Raw genomic sequence first — 13501 nt, 5'->3', positions numbered from 1 at the left:
GTGTTTCTTGGGTCATTTCTATCAATTCTAGGCCTCCTGAAGATTAAAGTTAGGATCACCAAAAATGAAGATTAGAAGCTTGTTCACTTGTGTCTATTTTAATAGCATGTCTCTGGACTATAATACACATTTACAAAGAAATGATGGCAAGGACCTTGTCAGTTTACAATCCCTTATTTTAATTTTTTTATGCCTACAGCATCTAGTCTTCCTCGGTGGTCTCCCATCCAAGTACTAACCAGGCTTGACCCTGCTAAGTTAGATTCTGAGATCAGACACAATTCCTCAGATTTTAAATGGGGATGCTAAAATCCAGTTTTAAGTTGTTTGATTAGAATACAGAACACATTTTTTCCCTTATAAAATCAATACTATAGATATGGTTAAGTTCCCATTTCTATCCTTCTAGGGCATTTAACAAACACAACTATTGCTTTTATATTAGGCATCATGTGTCTGGAACTAAGTGCTTTACATTGAGAACTGCAACCATCCGCATCAATATAAGAAAGCAATGGGGTCTAAGAACTGAGACAACGTGTGTCAACATGATTTATTTGTTTGTTACAGGAAAACTTTGCCCAGAAAAGATAAGACTGTAAACCAATAAATATTTTCATTGTTTGTTTCAAGAAATTGCCATATATTCATTTATCTTGGACAATCTGTTCACCTTGGCAAAGAGTTCACTTACCAAGAAAACAGTTTACTTATCAAGAGTTTGTTCAAGACTCTCGCCTTATTATAGATACCAATCATAAAACTATTATGTCATGAACTTTCCCAAATCCTAGTCTGTTTCACCTAAACCACTTAACCCAGTCTCCCAAACCCTATGAATATCCTACCCTGACTTGCCCCTTCAGAGACAGTCAAGGCAGAGTCCTCTATTATCGCAGAGTTCTAATAAACTTAGTTTTGCTTTATTAACAAGCTGTCTGGAGATATTTTAAGGGAGTTCAATAACATATGTTTATTCTTTTACTCCTCATAACCACCTTATGAGTAAGTTTATTCTTATATGCCTTTTAGAGATGAGAAAACTGAGGCACACTAAATACTGTGACTTACCCAAAGCCACAAAACAATTTAACTCACATGAATCTAAATTATGGCACTAATATTACTGAGTCTTTCTTCCCCAAAGTTAATTGAAGAATCCTAAACTCTGACTTTCTCAGCCCTGAGCTCCTACCTAGTGTAATTAGTAATTTTATTGTCCGTCTTTCTCACTGGACTGTGAGCTCTTTGAGGACAAGGAAGTACCTTGTTTGTCTCCATACTGTCAGTGCCTAGCATAATCTATAATATAGAGTAGGCATTCAATAAATGTTTATAAAATAAATATTAAATAAAATTATCTTGCAAACAAGGTTCTGAGATATTAACAATTTTGCTTTAGCTTACCTGGACAGTAATAGTCAGAACTGATGCTCCTCCAATGAACAACATTCTTTAGCTCAAGGGTAAGTAAATTCTGAAGAGCAGATTTTAGATGAGAAGCTACAAACACTGTAATGTGTGTGTGTGTGTGTGTGTGTGCGGGGTGTGGGGGTGGGGGAATTCATGTGTATAAAGCTACAATTCTACTAAAATATTATATTTTTTTTGCTTTTTGCTCAAATATTATCATCTTAGTGTGATCATACAGGTCATCACATGTTGATTAGATGCTTGAATCACACATTTATCTCTGATTAATAAAAATGGAAAACATTAATTGAAAAAATGGAAATTTCTGACATTTTAAAACATAGGGAACTCCCATGAAGTTTCCTTGATACAGTTGTAATTCACTTCTCTATTCTAAACAGTGCTTTACATATATAAAGTTCTTTTTTCTTTATTATAATGAGAAATAAATGTTATATAAATATTTGGGTATCAAAGAACAGTTTAAAATTTTACATGAGGTAAAATTATGAATGGAAAGTAAGTAGGCTGGAAAGGTTTTCTGCTCATTCTAAGATAGTTACTCATATAGTAAATATGAGGAAATAAAACAAACAATCTAAAGAGACATATGAACCAAATGTAAATATGTGAACCCTGTTTTTATTCTGAATCAAACCGATATAAAAGACTTTTTGTGCTAATCATGGAAATATGAATGAGGACAAGTAACATGTTAATATGGAAAAAGTCCTAAACTTAGAAATATATACTATATAAAATAATAAACTACCTGAGATTTGCTTTAAAATTCTCTGGTGGGGGAGGTGGCGAATGTGTTCATGTGCATAATCGTGTGTACAGATCAAACAATATTGGTAAAATGTTGATAATTGTTAAAGCTTGTGATGAGTACATGGGGATTTATTATACTCTGCTCTCCATTTCTAGATGTGTTTGAAAATTTCTAGAATAACAAGCTTAAAAAATGGCTAATTTGACCAAAATGTCCTTCTCATCTGTGGATAGACTCCAAAATTTAAGAAAGCAGTTACTTTTTCTGTTTAGGAGAGTCTCTGGCTGGGCATCAAGGAAGCTTCTCCCAGCTGTCCATCTACTCTGAGTGTATCAGAAACCTCCCATTTTTCTGCTGGTGAAAGAGCCTGTACTGCATGGGTACAGTGCCGGCCGCCTTTCATTTACTCTTGCTTTACTTGGTGGTTTTTTACGAAGCACAAGGTAATTTTGTTAAGTGCCAACCCATCTCTTATTTTAACATAAACGACCTCAGGAATCCTTAAAATGAATTTTTCACTTATAAGATGCATGTTCCTTTAAGGGCACAGAATATCTCCTTACGTAACTTAGATTAAAACGCAGTGTAAAATATGCTTTATATTAGGCACTTATGTCTGGCCTGGTTCCTGGGTATTTCTTTCCTTTAAATATGGATTCTTAACCTTCTGATAACATGGAAAATCGTTCCAAAATGTGGAGGAAAATGCAAATGATCTTCAGTACTAATTTTACTATACATACACCTATACCTTTCATCTGTTTTAAAGTCAATAAAAGGAAAAATGTGATATGTAGCAAATATCAAAGGCCTCAAATACTGAACAGAAAAACAAGGCTCAGAATACAATGTCCTATTGAAGCACTAAATCAGGAATGTAGGTCAATCTTTTTATAATATTTTCATGAGTTCTTATTAATATATGCTTTGACAGCGAAAGAATACGACATTCTGTTGTTAGATATTATTTGTATTCTTTATTTAAAATATAAAGCAATGTTTTAAAAATATTACTTGACATAAGTGTTTCAAAAAACAAAATTAGCAATAGTTTCCACAGATACATTTAACACCTTGCTTCAACTGAAATCATTGCTGCTTCTTCAGAGCAATAATAGCATAACATCTGGGAGATTTCACAGGATCAAACAACTTCACAAGTGCAGACCACGCAATATCTTCCTGTAAATTGATAAGTGATTTAGAAATAAAGCCATTTGTTGATGATAAAAATGAGAGGTAGGTCAGACTATATATTGTAATATAAAAACTATGTAAAAAACAAACTATATAAAACTATTCTTTGTTGAATAAAACTAATATTTACAATTTCACCTTCAGGAATTTATGCTGAGAAAATAATTAAAAATGTACATAGAGAATGAACAACAGGGTTCCTCTTTGCTGTGAAAAACCAATTTATCAATAACAACTAGGTATTACTTAAATTATTATATGATGAAACATTATTCAGCCTCTGTAGGTTTAATGATAAAAAAAAATCTCATAAATGAAAAAAATTAGATGCAAACTGCATTTATAATTTGATTCCAATTTTAAATAAAGTATAAAATATGTGCACATACATATATATGCAATAAATGTACATGTATATATATATGAGAGATACACTAGAAAACATACTAAAACTTTAATAGTGCTGAAAGGTGAGATTATTGTTACTTTTAATTTTATTTTTTATATTCTTTGTTTAAAATTTTCTAAACTAAATATGTATTAGTTTTATAATAAAATATTTAAAATATTAACAAACTGACATTTATATGATTTCTATTACCTCATTACCACTCTATTAATCTTTGTGCACACTGTTTTGACTACTTATTTTACTTAGGACAATAAAAATTGTTTTGAAAAGGGAAATGATAAGTACCTAGTAAAATATAACTGATTCTGTCACCTACCAACTTTGGAACCAAAGCTTTGCAGTGCTTTTTGAGTTAGCAGCTTAGGAAAATACGTCATTTTCTAAATATTTAAGAATTGCCTTTCTCCATAAAATTACAAAATAGAACAAAAGCAAACATTTATTAAAATCTGTTTGTTCCAAGTAGCCTGTTTAAAAGGAGAACATGAAGGCTCCCTATATGATAAAACAAAATTGTTAAAATAAAGGGTTTATATAGTGGAAACATAAGCCTGAATCCATAAATGAGTTTAAACAATTCACGAAACTTTATTTTGATCACAACAAAGTAAAATCTACAAAAAAAAAACCAAAACAAAAAACCTATTTTCCCTAAAGATAACCAAAAGGACAATATTTTTTAGTCATTCAACATAGATAAATAAGAACAGAAGCAGTCTTCATAGATCAGAAAGAAGTCTCTAAACTCAGACTGCATATGTCAAAAATTTAAAAGTGAAATAAGGCAAATTCCTAAAAAATGTAACATATATATGATATCTTTTAAGTCTTGACTATTATTAGCTATTAGCTATATAATACATCATTTATGATGGTTTGGGTTCACTTCTACTATATAGTAATTACCATACAATTGAAGGAATGTAAGCTTTATTATGGCAGTGTTGCTTAAAACATGTTATACAGGTGTTTATGTTTGAAAATAGATGAAATAAACATTTAAACTTTGAAAATATAATGAGAAAAATTATGTCTTAATCTTAAGTTATCGTAAGTTTTATGTGAAAGAAACTTATCCTAGATATAAGTAGATCCATACTACTGGATTTAATAAAGCTATTTGTTATGCATTCAAAAATAATATAACTTACCTGCTCTTTCAGGTAGCAAAGTCGATCCAGAAGTATCAATGTTTCTATACAAGGAGCCAGAACAACTTTCAACTAAAAGGAAGAATAAGTTAGGAATGGTAGTATTAAAAAAAAAAAAAAATTTTTTTTAAAAAGACTAACTTAACGACTATTTAAGAAAATATATCTATAGAAGTTTGTATAAGGCCAAATCTTCAATACTCATTGTACATCTTCGGAAAATGAATACTGCAGAGATCAAAAGTTTTTCTTTAGTAATAATAGGAAAAGAATGTCCTTTAAGTGACTTTGAGGTAGAATCCAAAAGCCATTATACGTATGTGATAGAAGGCTTTTAAAGGGATACTAAGAATGAAATTCATTAAAAGGAATGCTTGTGAAATAACAGAATTGAGACCAATATGTGTTCAAAGAACTCTGAAACTTCTTTCTGTGCATTTATAATACACTTTAAGAGAAATCTACCATGTGTTCTCTTTATTACATTACTGACACCTAATATAGTTCTGAAATAGGAAATGATCCCAAACGGTTTTCCTACAGTAACAGAAAAACAACATAGATCGGTTGGCCCCATAATAAAATTTAATAGGATCCTATTCAGTCTAAGCAATATACCCAATTTAATATGTTTAATTCTGAGATTTACCATATTAAAAGCTTCTAGCTCATTCATTCTAGGCTTATACTTCTCATAGTAGTCCATTATAATTTTTTCCGGCAGCTTCAAGATAAAACAACAAATAACAATAAGTTTAACAATAGTTAAAATTTTTTTCTTGTCAAAAATTCCCTAAAGTAAAATAAACATAACAAAAATTTAAAACAAGCTAGGCATCTGAAACACTCTACGGATGTTCATGAAGCAAGTCAATATACCTCTAAATTCTTTTAACTTCAATCTTCTGCACCAATATAGGTTATTCAGCATATCACAAATAAAATCAGCAATAACATCCTGTTAATCCTGTTAATTTCAACAAGTCATGATAAAATACTTACTTTTACTTGTTTCTATGCTAGGACCACGTAGTAGGAACTCAATAAACATTTTGAATAAAATTAAGATTTAAAACAATATATCCCAAACGATGTATCTTAGAATAATTCAAAGACAACAGGAACATAATTATGACATATATTCATATTTAAGGTAATTTAACATCAATAAATCCATCAACGAACATTAATGTTTTTCTCTGAAACATACTGTATCCATTGTACAGTGAACCCTTGTGGTTAGCCAGCCACTTTTTAGACCACCTACATGTTTCTGTTCCCACCAGTGGAGCTTTATGCTTACTGAATCAATTGTATTTGTTTCTCAACTTTTTACAGTATGCCAGTTATTGTAATGATATAAATATTATATAATCAATGAAATATCAATGCAAAAAAAAAAGTTGTTTCTGTAAGTTGGATGCCTTTGTGAAAGGCTTGATAAAGGAAAGTTACCAGAGGAAACTGATGTCAAATTATGTGTGGTCAAAACAAATGAAAGACTGGATAAAAAGAGTAAAGAAATCTGAAAGGATTTGTATTCAGATTTCCTTGCAAATGTCTAAATAAATTTATTATTGTTTTCAAAGCCCTTATTCTTTCTATTATTGCACAATTTTTTTTTTTTTTTAATTTAAAAAGTACAAAAGTGCAAGTGAAAAAGTAAGGCTTTGTCTCAATTTCTAGTGTAGCCATCCAGAGAAGACTTGCCCTTGGTACAGAATCCAGATTGTGCCCCTTCCCCCATCCTCTTTAAAACTTTGCCCATCTTTGAATCAAGTGAGCACCCCCTGGATCAAATTTCCGCAGTAGAGTATATTGGACTGGATCCAGGCCTGCACTTCGAGCCAGCAAAAAGTCTCATCTCAAAAAATTGTGTGTGTTTAAATGAGTCTTTATTTAGTCTTTACTTCTCTCTTGCCATCTGAGATCAGTAGTTATGGGAAAACTCAGAACAATCTTTTTTCCAGTCCTGCCTCACTGGCATACTGATTCCTACAAACATGGTTTTTCAATATGATACTTTGGGTTCTCCTATATTCTCTGTTTCTCATTTATGCCAAACTGGGAGGCACCATATGAACTAGGAACTGATGATTTTGCCACTTCAGAGAACTGTATTCTGTTGGTTTTGTTGGTGATCTATAACCCTAGGCGTGTTCTCTTGGCATCTTTCTGCTTCCCTGTTTACCTTTGTTGTACTTCACAATACCCATGGTTTGAGATTTAACATGCTTTCTGATTTTGTCAAAGGAGTTTGTGTTTCTGTTTCTCAATCTATTTGTTGCTTTTGTGTGATTCTGAAAAGAAAAGGTGAGAACATCACCTTAACTCTTCTATTTAAAGAAAAAAAAAGGAAGTCTGTTGCTTCACTTTAAGTGAAACAAAGGTGGATGTTGTAGACTCTATATTATAGATATGTTTGATGCAAAAACGTGAAGGTAGAACTTCAAGTAGTTAAACTATATGCAAACCTGTGTTCAAAAAGCAAATCAGCCTTGTTCTTACACCAAAGGCTTGGTGAATGAAAGAATATTAATGTTTTTAAGTAAAAAAAAATCAGTGTTTAAGATATGATTTCATGCTTTAATCAACTATTTCAATTAAATGCTCAACTGTCTGATCAGATTAGATTACAGAGATTATATGAAAACTTTAAAATAAAGACATTATCTCATTTAATCCTAACATCAGGAGTACTGGTTAGGCATTTTGCAAAACGTTCCTTCACTGTGACTTATTGGATGTTTTCCTCATAATTAGACTGGGGCTATGGGTTTTTGAGAGGAAGTCCATAGAAGTGTCATGTTCCTAACATCATCAAAGGTACATACTATCAATATGACCTATCACTGTTGATGTTGACTTTGATTACTTGGTTGAGATATGTTTGTCAGGTTTCTTCACTAAAAAGTTCCTCTTTTTCACCCTTTCCATACTGTATGCTTTGGAAGAAAGGCACTTTGTGCAGCCCATACTTAAAGAGTAGGGAGTTATGCTCCATCTCTTTGAGGGTAAGGTATCTAAGTAAATTATTTGGAATTATTGTCCATGTAACATTTGTCTTTTCTCCTCCACATAGTTATTAAACTTGTCTTTTTATAGATCCATATAAGGGGGTCCAGATAAGCAAAGGTGACCAAACTTCAACTTAACAGGAAATGGGTTAGATGACTAGATGAGATATACACGGTTGTTCAGATATCCTCCCCAGCCTACATGATAAGATGAGTTAGCAATTGACCTAGTTCTCACCACTACATGGGAGGACTGAGGATGCTGACATACCTTTGGCTAGGTCATGATTGGTTCGAGAACTAAGGTAGGTGAATGTGGAGTTAAGGTCAATTAGCTGGCCTTGCCTAGGGAGCTAAGAAAGGCAAAGCCAGTGACAGTAAGGCTGAAGTGGGCCTGATAGTCTTAGGTTGACAAAGGAAGTTATTCACATGATTACTCAAAAGAAAGTCACTGAGAATCTTTTGGAGCACACAACGCAAAGATGACTCAGTATGTTTCAGTTTTATAAAGGATATGTATGTAACTAATCATCCTAAGCTTGAAATTTATGGGAAATAAGAGGTTTTCTTAAAAAGAAAGGAAATGTAATACATAAAGTTCTTCCCATATTTTCTAGCTAATGGAAATAAAATTTGAACTTATTACTATCTGAATAGCATAATCTACAAATATAAATTTCAGCTCATATTCATTCCAAAATTGATTACGGATACATAATATAATTATATATTTGTTTATTTGAATTAAATAAGTAATTTGTAGATTTTATACAATAATTCTAATAATCTAAAATAATGTGACTTTAAAATTTTTTCCTATATTAATAGTATTAATAAAATAATTAAGCAGCTCTTATTTTTCTTCCTTAAAAAATAAGTAAGACCTGTAACGAGTTTTCCTATGCTTTCAATGATTGTATCTTCTATTACTCCCTAGAGCTAGCTACTGGTTGCCAGGGAGACATTTCTATACCTAATGCTTTTCTTTGGTTAGCTGGGAGAATAAATATAATTTTTATAGGCAATGTGGCTATTCTTATATAGAATTAAACTTGTATTACATAAGAATGTTCTATTGTTTAATAAAAATATCCTTTTATCTTCTGTGAATTTGGCATTAAAATGTTTTTAGGCTTGGTCTTTGCATATAACTTTGACATATTGTTTTTGATCATGATTTCAAAGAAGTTTGTTAATTCTTGTTTTTCCCCAAAATTTAATTGCTCCAGATCTTGTTTTTCCCCCAAATTTAATTGCTCCAGATCTATATGTTAAAGGAAACTTTATTTTTAATAATATGCTTATTTTCAAGAAGAATTTGAGGTGGTTTATAACATGAAGCATAAAATATCAATAGTAGGGCTATTAAAGAAAAGATAAATTCTCAAGGGTATATAACTCAAGGGAGAAGAACATGATACCCAAATAACCTAGCTAAGTACAGTTGCTGAAATCAAGCATAAATTGAGCTTTAAGCCTCCTGACAGCTAAGGCAAAAAAGAAATAAGCTGAATGTTCTCTGAAGATCATCCTATCATGAAAAATTAAGCAGAAATTATGTTGACTATTATATAACAGAACCCAGATAACATAAAAAAGCTTCTTAATATTGTCTTTACTAAAAATCCAGAAATATCCTCATATCAACTAAATTAAGACTCAGAATGCCTCAAACTCTCAGCCTCATTTTAATTTGTTCCTGCCCAATCACTGCTTGGGGAAAGGGTCTGCATCGGGCTGCAACTTATGCACAGGTCTTCCTGCAGGTACATGCTTCCTCTCTTCTACCTTTCTCACTTTACTGGATTTAGGGTATTTGTGACTTATGACAGGGTTGCTGGTACAAGCCGATATGGTATTTTTGTGAGAATTATAAAAAAGACTTCCCCACCTTCAAGTGGATGCAGCCCTAGGTCAAGGCAACTATCATAAATGGAACATGGGATTTTAGCTCTACTTGTGCCCTTAGCTAGGTGCTTTTGTGCAGAGTAAAAGTGAATAACATATGTGGTGGCCCTGCTGATAAAATGGTGTGGAATAAAGTCTATCCGAACAGTTATGAAAGAGATCAAATTACTCAACTAGATCTTTTTCTGCGGGTGAGGGTAAGGGGACTGTAAGTGATGTACAAAGTTTGTTGAAGGTGAAAAGCATAGTCATGAATAAACAACAATCAATAAGCAAAGTCCAGAGAGAAAAATGATTCAGGACAAAGACTGAAATAGTTGGTAGTTTAGGAGCTGAATCACCATAATGGTGAAGGTTTAGGCAATATGTATTATTGCTCAGAAAGTAACAATAACTCAATCACTATGTCTGTTTTGAATCCTGCTCCTATTAACAAACTACATCCTAATTAGACCAGGCTGTACACACCTTTCTGAATTCTCGTGAAACTGAAAGATTCCAGCCTTTCTTATAAGTGTATGTATTCCTGGAATAATCTCCCACCAATTATTGAAAAAATCTGAGTAAATGTTCATTCCTTGCAATCAAATAAGTCACATTTCTTCCTTCTTAAAATCTTGATAAAGGCACACTATTTATCATAATTCTTATAATGCACCCCTACATGGATGAACTACTGTAGATACAGGAGTAGATACAGGGGAATATACTTCTTTAATGACGTGATTTGATATATATAGAGATAGGGCTTGAATAACTAGATGCACTGGGAAAGGCACAAATATCCCTTACGTAATGTTCTTCCCCAAAGCACATAACTTTAATCTACGCATGAGGAAACTCTTAGACAACTGGCCTTTTCAAAATACGTCAATGTCACAAAAGACGAAAGAGTTGAGGAACACTGTTCTAAATTAAATGTGACGAGAAACATGATGATTGAATACAATGCCACATCCTGGACTGAATTCTTTAAAAAATATGTTGTGCAAGACAGAGGCATATATTTTTATGGATAAATGTTTTCAAATTTTTAGGGTAGATAGATATCAGTAGAGGGATTGCTGGGTCACATGGTGCTTCTAGTCTTAATTTTTGAAAACCCTCCATACTGTTTTCCATAGTGGCTGTACCAATTTGCATTCCCACCAGCAGTGTATGAGGGTTCCTTTCCCCCCACAATCTCTCCAATACTTGTTATTACTTGTCTTGTTGATGACAGACTTATCTGTAAAGATATATGCACCGTGATGTTCATTGCAGTGGTGGCCAAGACATGTAAAACAAATGAAATAGCCTCAGATAGATGGCCGGATAATGAAGATATGGTATATATGTACAATAGAATATTACTCAGCCATAAGAAAAGATGAAATATTGCCACTTGCGACAACATGGATGGACCTTTAGATTATCATGCCAAGCAAAATAAGTCAGACAGAAAAAGCTGAGAACCATATGATTTCGCTCATATGTGGGATATAAAACTGAAAGCAACAAATGAACAAGACAAATGAACAAAAACTCATAGAAACACAACAGTTTAGTGGTTACCAGAGGGAAAGGGAGGAGGAAGGGAGGTAGATAAAGGCAAAGGGGGTCAAATATATGGTGATAGAAGGAAATTTAACTTTGAGTGGTGAACACACAATGCAATATACATATGATGTATTATTGAGCTATACACTTGAAACTTACATAATTTTATTAATCAATGTCATCCCAATAAATTAATTTAAAAAATAAGACAGAGGCAGATAATGTCATTTTGTTCCATTAATGGTGATGCTAACTTTGATCACTTGGTATAGGGTGTCAACCAGGCTTATCTACTTTTGAAATTAATAATCTGTGGGAGGTACTTTGTGTAAACATCCTGTCCTCTAAAAATCTCTTACCTAAGGGTTTTAACATCCATTAATAATTCTTCTATGAATCAATTACTTTCGTGGTTGCAAAAAGCTGTAGGAACTTATTTATAGGAATAAGGCATTGTTTTTCTCATATCATCAAAGATGACAGGTTTTCTAAATATTTAATTTGTATTAGGAATTTGTTGTTTCTTTAGAGTCAAAGGAACTCATTCAGCCTAGATCATTTATGGATATATTACCACATGGAAAAGTTTATGAGCTCCTTACATTTGTCGTTGGCCATACTGTGGAATGATTCTTGTCCTCCCACCTGTATTTGAATCACCTGGCAATTATGATTAGTAATTGATTAGTCCCGATCAAACTCTGATTTAACATCCAAAGATCACTTACTTGGTTCTCCACGTGTCCTCTCCTTTACCCTCATCTCTCACCACTGCCTCCCCTACTTCTACTTGCTTTATACTCCAGCAATGCTGAGTCCAGAAACATGTTTCTTAGATCTTTGTGGTTTTGCACAAGCTACTCCCTCTCCACACACCTGAAATGGATTCTTTGATCCCTACCTTCCCACTTTGTTTGCTTAACAAACCCCTGGGCATCCTTCAAGACCGTGCTAAGGCACCAATGTTGTTTGTGAAATCTTCACAGGCAGAGTCAGTCACTCCTTCTCCCTATGCTTCCACCACACTTTATATATAAACTGTTTGTTATTTTAAGTTCATGCTATAATTACTCGTTTTCTTTTTCCATGGGTTATATATATTATCACCTTTGAAGCTCCAGAGTTTCCACTGTTCTTAGCAGATGAAAGTCTTCAAAGTAAATGTTTGTTGATGAATAACTAAATAATTTTGGTCTCAAAAGTTTTGCTTTTGCTGGCCAGTTTTGAAAAAATAACTAAAGTTATTTTTCTGAATTATTCTCTATCTACTTCTATTAGGGTTCTAGTTTAGTGGTTTTCAATTTTGTCCATTCAATAGTATAAAACTCCACACCCAATCAATTCACCAGTTTTACTGTCTTTATTTCACTTCTCAATTATCTGAAATTTCTTCTTCATTTGAGTATTTGTAATATGTGTTTAACATACACACCAAGCTCTAAAACATAAACTCCTATTATTTCTCTCTTCTTATGGACAAATACTCCAGCTCATTCTTTGTTTAGCAAACAATACCAGTTCTGACACTTTCAAAATCCTTTGTGTGTGAGTATATGTGTGTGTGTGTGTGTGTGTGTGTGTGCGCGCACGCTCGTGCATTTGTGTGTGTGCAGTATATGTATGGGGAAAGAGACAGAAAGACAGAAAAGTAATACTAAAGAAGATACAATGCTGTGGACCATGAAGAAAATACAAAACTTTAAAGATTATTTTGGATGTTTTATGAAATTTGGTGAGATATCAAAGTTTGGGACAGAAGATAAAGTTTGAGAAAACCTAATTTTTTAGGTATAGGTAAAGCTAATCAGTAGGATTTTGTTGTTTTAGACATCTTTAAAGCTCTATTAAAATGTTTACAAAGAAGTAATTGAACTTTACATGAATTTTATTGTAACATTTCAGTCTAAGAAATCTTTCTAATATGAACAGTATACTTGCCGATATAAGGTAGTTATCTTCTGCCACAAATTTTTTTCCCAGTGGTATAGAGTTGAGCTTAACTTTACTGTAAAATCTAAACATTCTTCTTAAATAGACCTATATTTTATATAGGACTAAAACAATATCACACTTAAGTGGTTAGAGCTAT

At 32.6% G+C, this 13501-nt stretch overlaps 1 protein-coding gene across 2 annotated transcripts in view; it reads right to left on the bottom strand.

Annotated features, from left to right (window-relative positions):
* Positions 1–3084: 3084 nt before the first annotated feature.
* Positions 3085–13501, bottom strand: part of METTL25 (methyltransferase like 25) — a 93030-nt gene continuing 82613 nt past the window's right edge. The window contains exons 10-12 of one of the 2 annotated variants that reach the window (XM_006923800.3): positions 5598–5672; positions 4949–5020; positions 3085–3370 (exon numbers count right to left, since the gene is read on the bottom strand). In XM_006923800.3, the coding sequence (XP_006923862.2) occupies positions 3278–3370; positions 4949–5020; positions 5598–5672 (240 nt within the window). In that variant the 3' untranslated portion in view covers positions 3085–3277. The remainder of the gene's footprint in view (positions 3371–4948; positions 5021–5597; positions 5673–13501) is intronic. The other variant, XM_015598552.2, reaches the window with a different exon arrangement.

Source organism: Pteropus alecto, unplaced genomic scaffold, assembly GCF_000325575.1.
Source record: "Pteropus alecto unplaced genomic scaffold, ASM32557v1 scaffold76, whole genome shotgun sequence".
In the NCBI taxonomy this organism is placed as follows: Eukaryota; Metazoa; Chordata; class Mammalia; order Chiroptera; family Pteropodidae; genus Pteropus; species Pteropus alecto.
Note: the sequence above shows the minus strand (reverse complement) of the source record. Positions and strands in the feature narration are given on the sequence as shown.